At 49.8% G+C, this 12,331-nt stretch overlaps 1 protein-coding gene across 2 annotated transcripts in view; it reads right to left on the reverse strand.

Annotated features, from left to right (window-relative positions):
• PLXNA4 (plexin A4) overlaps window positions 1-12,331 on the reverse strand; it is a 667,362-nt gene that overhangs the window by 124,878 nt on the left and 530,153 nt on the right. For both annotated transcript variants that reach the window (XM_030574789.1, XM_030574885.1), the window contains exons 11-12: window positions 3,974-4,070; window positions 555-745 (exon numbers count right to left, since the gene is read on the reverse strand). In XM_030574789.1, coding sequence (XP_030430649.1) covers window positions 555-745; window positions 3,974-4,070 — 288 coding nt within the window. The remainder of the gene's footprint in view (window positions 1-554; window positions 746-3,973; window positions 4,071-12,331) is intronic.

The raw sequence follows: 12,331 nt of genomic DNA on the forward strand, positions 1-12,331 counted from the left end.
GTGAAGGCTTGAATGCTGGAAGGCCCGTGTTCTCCAGGGCCATGGTGCCTCTGAGGGGGCTTCCCACTCATAAACAATCAGGTGGTGTAAATGGATGTCAATGGAGTCCTGCCAGTTTACACCAGGTAGGCCTCAGATCTCAGCATAATCTAGGCAGTGGTTCTGTCTGTGCTGCTGGTGTCAAGAAGCATTATTGGCAGCCTGCACTTTCATTTCACTTCACACCCACAAAGTGCACCGGAGACTGTGGAGTTGGCAGGATGCCTGGGATCAGGGCTGGGATTCAGCAGCCAGCTCCAGGTGGGGGCGGGGGGGCTGTGTCATCTCAGCTGGGCTGCTGTCATGGAAGGCACTGGGAGCTCCTCCATGAGACACGTTGAGTCCGACCTCTCATTGCGAGAGGCAGCAGGGGCTCTGCTTGAACTGACAGAGCTTAGCCCTGGTGCAGTTCCAACGCTGAGCCAGAGACAAAGCAAAGAAATCAACCAGCTCAAGAGAGATGGGCTCTTTAAGCTGGTGACCTGACACTAACGAGAGTGCGGAGAACAACTTACGTCAGTGATCCGGGGATTGGTGCATTTGCCTTTGGTCCCGGACAGTTCCAGCCACTGGTTCTCTGGAATGGGGCAGTGGTGCTTCAGCGTGCACTGGTTCTGTCCCTCGCACCAGCCGCACTCGAAGTCTGGGTCGGCTTTCAGGCACAGGCCGCAGCTGTCCCGCATGGCCCCACACTTGTACAGGTGCACTGTGGGGACAGCAAAGGAGAGAAATCCTGAGGGGTATACGCATCATGGAGGGAGGGGGAGTTTGGAGGGAGGGCTGAGAGGCGTAACTAGGAGCAATGGATGGGAAATGAACATAGGGAAACATAGGCCTAATAGAAGTTATTATATATTCTATATCCAATAACTTATTAGATGGAGGGAGAGTCTCCCAAGGGGAATAAAGAACAGAAGCCCAGTTGCTACAATCTTAGGTTGGGCAAAGATCAGGAATCTCACAACATTTTACTTGCATCAGAGCCAGGAGGAAGAATGCGCTAGTGGTCAAGGTACTGGGTGGGGAATCAGGAGATAAGGGCTCAGTTCCCACCTCTACCACAGACTCCCTGTGGACCTTTGGCAAGTCACTTAGTCTGTCTCAGCCTCGATTCCCCATCTGTAAAATGGGGGATAATTATCCAGCTTCTATCCCACTTTTTAACTGTCTTGTCTATTTGGATTGTGCCCCTTTGTGGGCAGGGGCCATCTCTATGTGCATTCACCGTGCCTCAGGCAATGGGGATCTTTGTTGGGGCCTCGAGGTGCTATCACAGTAGAAATAAATAATAAAGAATGATAATTAATACAACAGATGCATAATTTCTGGGCATTGGTTTGAATCCAAAATTGAAAATGAGCATTTCACCTTCTTCTGCCACCTCAGGAAATGTAGGAGTTGAGGGACTAACTTTGGTCCTTCCCGAACACAAATGCCAAGGATTAAAACTCACCTTTGATTTTTGGTATAATAATATGCTATTATGAGGATGTGAAAGCATTTTCCATATTGCAAGTAATGAGCCTTGAAAACTAAAGCTACACAAAGAACTGATTTTTTGGTTCCCTGGCAATTCGGGGGGGGGGGGGGGGAATTAAAAAATGGTTTTGGGTCAATCCCAAAAGGCATCTCCAACTCGATCTGCAAGAATCCCTCACTAACCCCAGACCTGGGTCCATTCTCAGCAGAGACTGCCTGTGGAATGGAGTAGTAGGGTGGTTTGGTGATGGGCCTCAGATCTCAGCATAATCTAGGCAGTGGCTTTGTCTGTGCCCATCTGGGACTTCGCTGGGCCAATCAAACCCCACGGTCATTGGTGACTTTGGCCAAAACCTGGACTCCCATCTCCAAAGAGGAAAGGCCAGTGTTTAACAACGACATTGCATTACCGAGTGCACTAGCCTAATGGAGTCTGTAGTGGGCCCTCTCTGGGGTGACATCTGCTCTCGTTCTCGGAGTCACAGTCAGTCTGTCTGTCTGTCGGACTTCACCCAGTGAGCCCATAGCCTATGCTAAATGTACTGAGTCGAGTCTCATGGAAATCAGATAATCCAGTGATGCTGAGCAGAGAGAATCCTTGCAGGGAGGTATTATTTGTACGGCACCTAGCACATGCTGAGCACGGCATAGGCAGGTCCTTGCCACTCAGAGCTTGTAGTCTCCATATGGAACAGTCTGTGGCAAGCCCTTCTGCTCTCTGCAGACTGCAGCATGGTCTCTGGCTCACAGCATGCTGTGGCAGGGGAAGTGCTTTTAGAACAGCTGATTAGAAGGGCTGGGTTTTTCCCACTGTGAAAATTATACTGTTAACTTGGCCATTCATGTGCCACTGATGGAAAACCCCTTTGATTCCCTCCACACAGTCAATAGCCATTCATGCTCATTACACTCCATGCCACTGACTTTCAAAAGACAGCAATTCAAGAGAAGGGACAGGGTGGCTTTGGGGATCAGTAACAGGCTTCAAGGCCTTTTGCCTCTAGACTGAAGATTCAAACCAAGTCTAGGTTGGTGGTGACCAACTATGGTGACTATGTGACAGCTGCTATAGGACCACTAGGCTTGAAGTCACAGTCCAAGGGATAGTGGCCAGCTAGGGACACCACCAATGGCCTTCCCTCCTGGCAGCCTCATCAGAGAGACCCTGGACGGAGTGGCCAACGGACAACTGACTCCCACAGAGCAAGCCAGGCAGCCCTGCGGCTGCATAGGAAGAGGCTGCTCTGCCTGCTTAGAGCCTGGTCAGTGCAGCGCTGATGTGCTCAGCCACCAAGCTGCCAGCGGAGAGGAGGGCCCTGGCACATTGTCCGAATAAGCTGCTCAGCAGCTTAGAAGAACTTGTCACCTGTCACTAACAGATTATCAGCCGCCGCTTCCCTAACAATGTGCAGGAAGGAAAACAGCTGCACAGGGGATCCAGCAAAGGGGCAGAGATCTTGGAGGAGGGTGCAGGGAGAAGAAGAGGGAACAGGGGGGCATCCTATGTGGGAGAAGACGTGTTGCCCTCCTGTCGCACTCCAGTCCTCACTCCCACAGTGCAGCATGGCAGGTTCTGGAGAGAACCACATCTCCAAATCCCCCAGCCAGAGGGAGAGGGCCTGTAGATGCCGTAGGGAAAGTAAAGTGGGAAGATGCAGAGCTGAGGAGTAGGAAGGAAGTAGGAGAGAGGAAAAGCGAGTGAGGGGAGAAGCAGGGGGACAGGAAAGGGGAAGGGAGGGGGAAAGGAAAACCTTTAAGGGAAGCGATGGAAGGCGAGAGAGGATCTGAGAAGAGAGGGAGCCCAGGGCCACTGGGTAACTGAGGGCAAGGGGCAGGAGGGAAGGAGAGGTTGGCGAAGAAGTGGAAAATCCAGCCGCAGTGAAACTCTGCACTAATATGCTTGTCTCTGGGATGTGGCTGAATGGGTGATAGCTCCCCAGTGAGAGTCAGATGAGCCCCTGGCCATCTGCTGCAATTAACTGGAGCCAGGCTCTCTGGCCAGGAGTGGGCCTTAGTCCTTTTCCATTATCACTTCACTTCATTCAACCTTTCCTCACCGGCACGCTGCCCCCTCCCTCCCTGTTCATTACCACATCACATCTGAACTGAGACCAGAGACGAGTTGCGGGTGCATTAACTTGAAGAGTCTTATTGAAAGGGAGGTGAAGGGGAGAGGAGGGGGGGAGAGATAGGGAGGGACACAAGAGGAGATAGGGAGAGGGGATGAGGAAACAGAGAAGGTGGAGAGCGTGGGAGGGAGCAGGGGGAGGGGAGTCCCACTTTTCAGGTGCTCGGAGAAAAAACAGAGCACAGAAATTAGTAATTTGCGGAGTGCACAGAACAACCATGAGGTAGATTGCGCAGATAAACGGTGGCTGCTTTGTTAAGTGTGTGAAGTGATGTGGTCTGTTGCTAAGGTTACCGCTTCCAAGGACAAGTTGAAATAATTCTTTACCTTTGTTCTGCGCTGGGTTGTCAATGTTGAAATTCCCATTCCACACGACTGTCAGCTCCACCGGCAGGCTGTTAATCTCCATCCCTTCATATGAATACTAAAAACAGGAGAGAAAAACAAAACATAAGGCCCAGCGAGTGGGGCAGCCCCCACCATGAGCCCCAGACACGGGAAATGGCACCCGGGCATCTCCACATGCCACTGACTGCAGAGACTCCCATTGCTGAGCTCTCAGAGGGATGGTGACCAGCCAGGTAACTTCTCTTTCTCTCAATGTCTAATGGCCCTGAGGTGCTAGCAGTGAAGGGAACACCCTAGGAGTTAGGTGGCTCTCTTAGGTGTGTCCTTCTGATTTGGCATGTATCTCTGAGGTGTACCTTGTAGCTGTTGGGTGTATTTGTTATTGAGGGCATCTCTGAGGTGTACCTTCAAGAGATTGGGTGTGCCCTCCTGTTGTTTCATATATCTTTGGGGTGTCCCGTCCAGTTATTGGATGCATCTCCGTGGCATTGGGTGTATCTCTAAGGCGTTGGGTATATCTCTGTGGTGTGGGGTGTATCTCTGAGGTGCATCTGCATGGGGCTTGGTGCTGAAATCGACACAATCCCACAAAAAGTAACCGTATATCAGCTAGAGAAGACTTATTCCCTTACAGCATCACAATCATTAGAATAGATTCCGTCAATTATAGCCAGATCAGAAAGACCAGCCCAACAACCAAGCACTCATTTTCCTGTATTTTACAGAACTGCCAGCTGTGCCACATCACTGGCATCTTACATTTGCACGGCATCTTCCACCTCAGAGACAGAAAATGTTTTACAAGCTGGGTGCAAAATGCAGCTACCTCTGGGGTGGAAGGTGGCAGCTGTTTAACAGTGGAGAGCAACAGGATGTGAAGAATGCTGTACTGAGTTGACACTGGAAGGGGGATTTTAATCTGACTACAGATACCAGGACTGGAATTCTGGTGGGCCACCAAGGCTAACATCCCTACTGTTGAGACAAAACTCATAGGATTTTTAATGGACACAAGTGGTGAGAAAATGGGTTTCCTATCTCATTTAAAAGACCCCACCTCAATGCCCCAGGCCCACATGCCTGCATGATTGCTGCCCTGTTTATTCAGAAGGAAAACCACTAGTGACCAAGTCATCAAGGCCACAGTGCATGACACCCTCTGCTTCTCCACAGGGCTTCTCTCCCATCACCAGACTGAGGCAGCCCACCTGCAGCAAGGCAATTCGAGCAGAGAGCATGGTGTCCGTTCGTTACTTGCTAATTCAAGTTAAACTCAGACTCTGGCTGGGGGTGCCTTGAAACTTGTAAACAAACCCAAAGCAACGGCTTGGTCGCAGGGCTTAAACGAAGCCCTGATCCTACCCAGGGCTCTGGGATAGGAGTAAGAAGCTCCATTCCCGACCCAGCTCTGCCCTGCACTCCCCTGGATAAAAGCAGGCAAGTCTTCTTAACTGGCCTGCTGGTGCCTGATTGGTTATTGTCCCTTCCTCACGCGCTAGGCCCTGGAGGGCTAAATGTTGTGATACCCAGGCCTGGGTAGGTTTTTCTAGACAGAGCGCTGATGACTCTAGAGATCCTGTCACATGAACCCACTTCTAATTAGCTGTTGAGAACTAAGATTACAGCCCAGGGCCCATAGCCCAGATCCTCACATATCTAGGTACCTAACTCCCATTGATTACTTGCAGCTGTTCTTGAATCTCTGTGGTGCTGGCCTCTGGGCACCCCCCTTGGGTCCATACTGCACTACTTTGTTGCTCGCACTGTTAAGGACTAGCCTGATGCTTTTGAGGGAGGCCTGTGAAACAGAACCTGATGGTCAAACTGGGCTGAGCAGCAGCTTCCATGACAACGATGATTCCAGAGCCTACTCTTAAGAGGAGGGCAAGCTACTTTCAGGGATGAGAAAAGGGATTAAGAGCTGATCTGAACCTTCAAGCAAACTCTGTTGGGAACCTTTCTTGAGGTTTGAGTCACATGTGCTCCTTTCTCCCCTCAACCCATTATTTTATGCTGCTTCTTACACTTCCTGCGAGACAGGAAGCAGAACTGCTGACAACCCACAAAGAACGGTGAGGGATCCTGGGGTGCTTATTCCAGTTTTGCTCAGTCAACACTCGGGCCAAACTCCCACTTGACGTCAATGGGAGTTTGTCTAGGTACAGACTGAACACAAAGTTAGTAAGGACCCACGATTTGGCCTGGGATATTTCTGGCCCACTGTAAAGCACAGGAACGGTGTGAAGACCCCACAAGATCACCCCCTCACATGAGATTCCCAGCCTGATTTCCGGACCAAATGGCTGTGCGGAAGCCAAGGCTCTGAACCTTTTGCAGGTGGGTTCACCCAGGACTACAAACTGTCATGTAATTGCAGGGTAAAAGGTATGATGATTTCTGCCCATTACAGCAGAGTTAGTGCTAGTTACATAGTAATTTCTTTCTGAGCAAGCTAAACGCAATTAGCCTGTAATCTGCAGGAACCTGTGATTATGATTTAGTTGCAGGGTATTTATGGGTAAGAGCTGTGTGGTTACCATGGAGGTAAAGCGTGCTTCCAGGATAGCAGTGCCCTGTACTGTATAGCTGCACCCGCCAATCTGCTCTGTATTCGCATTTTCATGACACTTCTCCATGTCACTGGGAATAAACGGTGGGATAATTCAAAACAGCCTCTCCCACAAACATTGATTTTCCTCAGAGCACCCTTTCACCACAGCAAGGCCAGAACAGCCTGAGACACAGGACTGCCGGACAGGAAAACTGAGGAATGGATTCTCTGCACTTCTGTAGCATCTGCAGATCTCAAAGCACTTTACAAACACCAGTTAATTAAAACTGGCAGCACCTTGTTGGATAGGTAGCTGCTAACGTCCCCATTTTACAGGGGAAACTGAGGCACGGAGCGATGACATGATTTGCCCAGGGTCAAACAATGAGTAAGTATGAGCTGCAATGAGAACTCAGGAGTTCTGGTGCCTAGGTCTGCGCTCTAACCACTAGACCACACTCGCCAGGCAAAGAGAAGCTGCACAGCAGCACACACTATGCTTCTCTCCACCAGCCCACTTTGAGGGATCCAGGAGATTTTGAGAAGGGTCTGAACTCTGGAGCACTTTCCCAAACCTTTTAAAGTCCCCATCATCACTAATTGACTTCATTGATTAAACGGCAGAGGAAGCCCCTAAATGCTAAAACAACCTAGTGGTTAAAGTAAACAGGTGAGAGCCAAGAAACCTGGGTCCTTCACACCCTGGTTCTGCTGCTGACTTGCTGTGGGATCTTGGGCAAGTCACTTTGGTTCTCCGGGCCTCAAATTTCCCCACCTGTGAGATGGTGATAAAAATACTTCCCTGCCTCTTTGCACCATTGTGAGAATGAGTTAAAGCCAGGAAAGCCATGGGAGATGGCACGATGGGATTCCTATCAGAAAAGATCACAGGGAAAGCCAATGAATGTATCATCTCCCCAGGTGAACTGGCTCCTTCCCACTGCATGTTTTTAGTCTGCAACCCCCCACCCTCTGTTTGAATCAATGCCTTCTGCCCACATTGCTGCACGGGGAGATGCCCAGCCAGCTTCCAAAAGGAGCCTTCATCTTTATGAGACAGTGAAACGTGTCAATTTGTTTTGAATACATCCTGAGCCTGCTGCTCTGTCTGAGGCTGTCTTTGCAGACAATTGCCTGATGACAGAAAAGGACTCGCACCAGATGAATGAAAGCCAGTCGGAGGGAGGGGAGGCTTATTCCTTGAGCTGTGATGACTGAAAGTGTATTGTTCATTGCACAGGATGGTTCTAGGGAGGCAGAACTGTTCTCTGCTGCTCCCTCATGCCAATGGGAGCTTCGTCAGCTGCCGCAGCTCCAGTGTGAAACGCACGCCTTGCTCAGAGCTAGTCAGTATGAATGATCAGACGCGTTCCTGGGCCGCATAGCACCAGGGGCACTTTTAAACACAGGTATAGTCACATGAGTGACTAATAATATGCACCTTCTGCCTCAACAGATCATCTCCCTGAGCGTGCTGGGAGTTAGCACTGCAGAGCCAGCACAGTAGGGAACAACCAGCTGGATCCCATCCTGCCTCTTCTGGAGCCTTCCATCCACTCAGGATGTCCGTGCCAGCAGCAAGAACTCAGCTGGCTTTTTAGATCTTGGGCTGTTTGCAGCACTGGATGTTCTGGCGGGGATGACATTTTTAACTTAACTCAGCAGAACTGATCTGCAATCAGAATTAACTCAGAGGGAATAAACACTGGGAGTCACAGATGTCTCTTGGCAACACTCCTTCGACTCGGCCAGTCTGCATCTGCTGAGGAGCTGAGCCCAAGGTTGCTGATCTTACTGTCGCTGTCCTGGGTTTGAAGGTTGTTCTCGAAGGGGTAGAGACCTTTGGGGACAAAGCAATTCACAGGGCAAAACAAAACCACAACACTCTTGGTCCTGCTTTCCTGGTTTGACTCGGAGTATTGAGGCCCCAGTCCAAAGCTCACTGGAGTCACTAGGAGTCCATCCATTGGCCCTAAGAACATGCATTGAGTATGTTGGCGGCTAGAGAGAAGGCCTCTCAGTCTCTGGGATCTGTGGTGGAGAGGCAAGGGCCTCTCAGTCTCTGGGATCTGTGGTGGAGAGGCAAGGTTCCTGTGGTTTGGAAAACTCAGAGCATCAGGGTTTGTGTCTGTATACTACTTAGCGCAGCTTTCCCCAGGGTATTACACAAGGTCTATCCTTCCCTGACTATGCACAGGTGACTCCTGTTGACATTCATGCGTGCTGCTGCACACACAAAACAGAGCTGATCCCAAAGGGCTCAAGGAGACTGTCCTCTGCCCCTTGTAGGCCCAGAAGTTTGTTGGAAGCAATCTGGTGGGCCAATACAAAGGGGTCATATTAGCTGCAGATAAGTGCCTGACAGAATCAGAGTTAGCACATTCAGGGTTCCCAGCCATTTCCCAGGCCTCTCTCGCCTCCAGACACTATCACGGCCATGCTCGCTTCGTGGGCACTTGGAGAGCGCAGCAGGTGTACAGTGCTACTGCCTGCCCCCGTGGCCCTGCTGCACTCAGGGAACATGTTACACCTGCACACCAGAGGCTGCACTGCCCTCCAGTTAATTCCCAGGTGCATTCCAAGTGCTGCCTCTCTTTGACAATGGTTTGGCTCTGGCTAGCTCAGAGACCACCTCTTTCTTTGCACACAGAGGTTCAGCATTAGGCCCGGGCCCCACTTATGTCCCACTTCAGCACTATTTTGCATGAGACTGATGGTGCCATTCCAGCTAGGACACCCCAGACACCAGATTGGTATATTCAGTGCATTCTCAGTGGTAGGCTCTGGAGTTTGCTCACAGCCCACTGAGTCTATTAACCTTCCATTTGCCAGGGACAATTTGCCCCTGTAAAATAGATATCAGTAACTGTGGGCTAGCAAAAATTAACCGTGAATGCAAATCTCAGCCCTTCCACCTCTAACAACCGGAGTCACAACCACAGGTCAAATGTGTGTGCAGAATAAGCAGCACAAATTGCAGAGGCTCAAATTGCACCTGCAAAAGACAGGCTGCCCTTTCACAGATGTAGCTCAGTGCTCACGAGCTGATGAAGGACTGCCTGAGGAAGCCATTTGCAGAGCATAAGAAGTTTGATCGGTCCTACAAACTCCAGAAACTATATATATATATTCTGGAGTACCAGCTATTGGCTCTTTATCTACTGTTTACATATTCACAGATAGAGAGCAGCCCTGTGATATATACCAAACAGCTTCTGGCCACAGTCCCTCTACATAGCTTAAATCCTTAAGCCACAAGGCACTCTAAGCAGAATGGCTGTTTGATGAAGGGATGGTTAAACTCTCTGATTATTGCTGCGTCTAGAGAGAGGCTGGGAGTAGAACAGTAAAATCAAGTCTATCGCTACATAACAGAACTTTACAAACGTTAACTGTTTAATCCACAAAGCCCCTCTCGTTTTCTAGATGGGGAAACCAAAGTGAAGAGACTTGCCCAACGTTACACACACAAGCAGTGGCAGAGATGGGATAAGACATTAGTGTTCCTGCCTCCCACCCCCAGACACTATTCACTAGCCCCCACCGCCTCTGTCACTGAAATGCAATCGGAAGAAATGCTCCAGCATTTGCAGCTAGGAAAGAGTGTGCCACAAACCAAAGTTTTTACGTAGTTCACCAAATGCAGAAGATAAGAACGGCCATACTGGATCAGACCTATGGCCCATCTAGCCAGGATCCTGTCTTCCGACAGCGGCCAGTGCCAGGTGCATCAGAGATAATGAACAGAACAGAGCAATTTATCAAGAGATCGAGCCCTGCCATTCAGTCCCATCTTCTGGCAGTCAGAGGTTTAGGGACACTCAGAGCATGAGGTTGCATCCCTGACCATCTGATCTAATAGCCATTGACAGACCTGTCCTCCATGAACTTCTCTCACTGTTTTTTGAACCCACTTCTACTTTTAGCCTTCACAACATCCCCAGCAATGCAGGTTGATTGTGTGTTGAGTGAAGAAATACTTCCTTTTGTTTGTTTTAAACCTGCTGCCTATTCATTTCATTGAGTGACTCCTGGTTCCAGTGCTACGTGAAGGGGTAAATAACGCTTCCTTGTTCCCTTTCTCCACACCAGCTGTGATTTTAAGGACCTCTAGCCTATCTCGCCTCCATCCTCTCTTTTTTAAGCTGAACAGTCCCAGTCTTTTTAATCTCTCCTCAGAGGGAAGCTGTTCCACACCCTTAATTATTTTTGTTGCCCTTCTTTGTCTTTTCCAGTTCTAATATATCTTCCTTTGAGATGAGGCGAGCAGAACTCCATGCCATATTCAAGGTGTGGGCATATCATGGATTTATATAGTGGCATTATGACATTTTCATGAGCTGCAGCGTGGGGAGGTGTGTATATGGGGGGGAACGAGGCACAAATGGATCTTTAACAGGGTCCATATGTCACCCGTCTTGATTTAACATCTGGTTTCCATGACTGCTTTACACATTTCTGTGTAAACCTAGACTGAGCCTGGAGCTATGAAACCTCGACAGATTCTGTGGGGATTTTATTATCACAAGTACCCTTAATTAAAAACCCAACATCAGTCTAGCAGGCCTATGAGACTGCATATTTCCATAGAGTTAGGCACGAGCAGTTAGAGAACCAAACACCCGGCTTGTGTGAAGAAAGGTCAAAGGTCAAGATTACAGGACAAATCCCATTTGTGGCCAGCCTCAGACCAGCACACCCAGGGCAATGCCATGAGGCCAAAGTGTTTCATCGCCCCTCCACCCAAGGCTTGGCCTTCACAGGGAGCGGGAAACATCCCCAGGGAAGCTGCACTGTATTTTGATTTAGTACGTGCTCTTGTGTCCCCTTAGTATGGTAAGAGAGAGGGAGGGTGTTCTTGTGGCGAAGACTCTGGGCTGAGATTCCAGAAACGTGTGTCTGGCTTTGCCACAGACTCCCCGTGTGACCTTGAGCAAGTCATTTAACCTGTCTCTGCCTCAGTTCCCCACCCATCGATCAGGGATAGTAACCCTTCTGTTCTCCCACCTTGGTCTGTCTGGTCTAGGTAGATCCCAGCATCTAGCATGGGGGGGGGGGTCCTGATCTTCGCTGGGCCTTCTAGGTGCTACTTTAATATACACAAATAGGAATTATTAATTCTGAATTAAGATATGTGTGAGTGCCCAACCCTCTGCCCATCTTTGATTTACACATAAGAGAGCAGTTCTAATGTCTCCTACAAACGGGATCACGTCTCCCACTCTCTCTCTCTGTGCCCCTCAGTCAAACACTCCTGAGCTCAGTAAACTCAAGTGCAATAGGTTGCTATTAAGGCAGCTAATCCTCACTCGGTGTGGAGCTACACAGGGGTCTCAGGCACACAGCGCGGAGGCTCACGTGTGCAAGGGTATGACGAAGAATAAGATGCAGCCCTGGCAAGGAATTAACGGCCAAGGATCAGTCCATGCAGCTTGTGAGTGCTGGGGCCAGCCAGGGGCAGAGGATCAAACAGAATGAGCGTGTGTAAACAGATCACAGGAGTTAGTGATGGCAAAGACCTTCCTGGTCCCCTAGTCCATCTCTCACCCACCAGCGAGCTGCCTGTGCATGATACTTGCTGAGCTTTGGCCAGTCCAGCTTCAAATGACTGCAAGCAGCGGGGCTCCCACTGCTTCCCACAGAACAGACTGTTCTGCGCGCTAACAGATCTCACCGTTACAGCCATTCTTCCTGAGAGGTTTTTTTTTCCCCAGCACTCCTCCTAAACGCTCTCTGCTTTCATCTCCTCACTCTTGGTCAGCCTGGCTGCAGCACACAGAATAAGA

The sequence above is a fragment of the Gopherus evgoodei genome, chromosome 1 (genome assembly GCF_007399415.2).
Source record: "Gopherus evgoodei ecotype Sinaloan lineage chromosome 1, rGopEvg1_v1.p, whole genome shotgun sequence".
Taxonomy (NCBI): domain Eukaryota; kingdom Metazoa; phylum Chordata; order Testudines; family Testudinidae; genus Gopherus; species Gopherus evgoodei.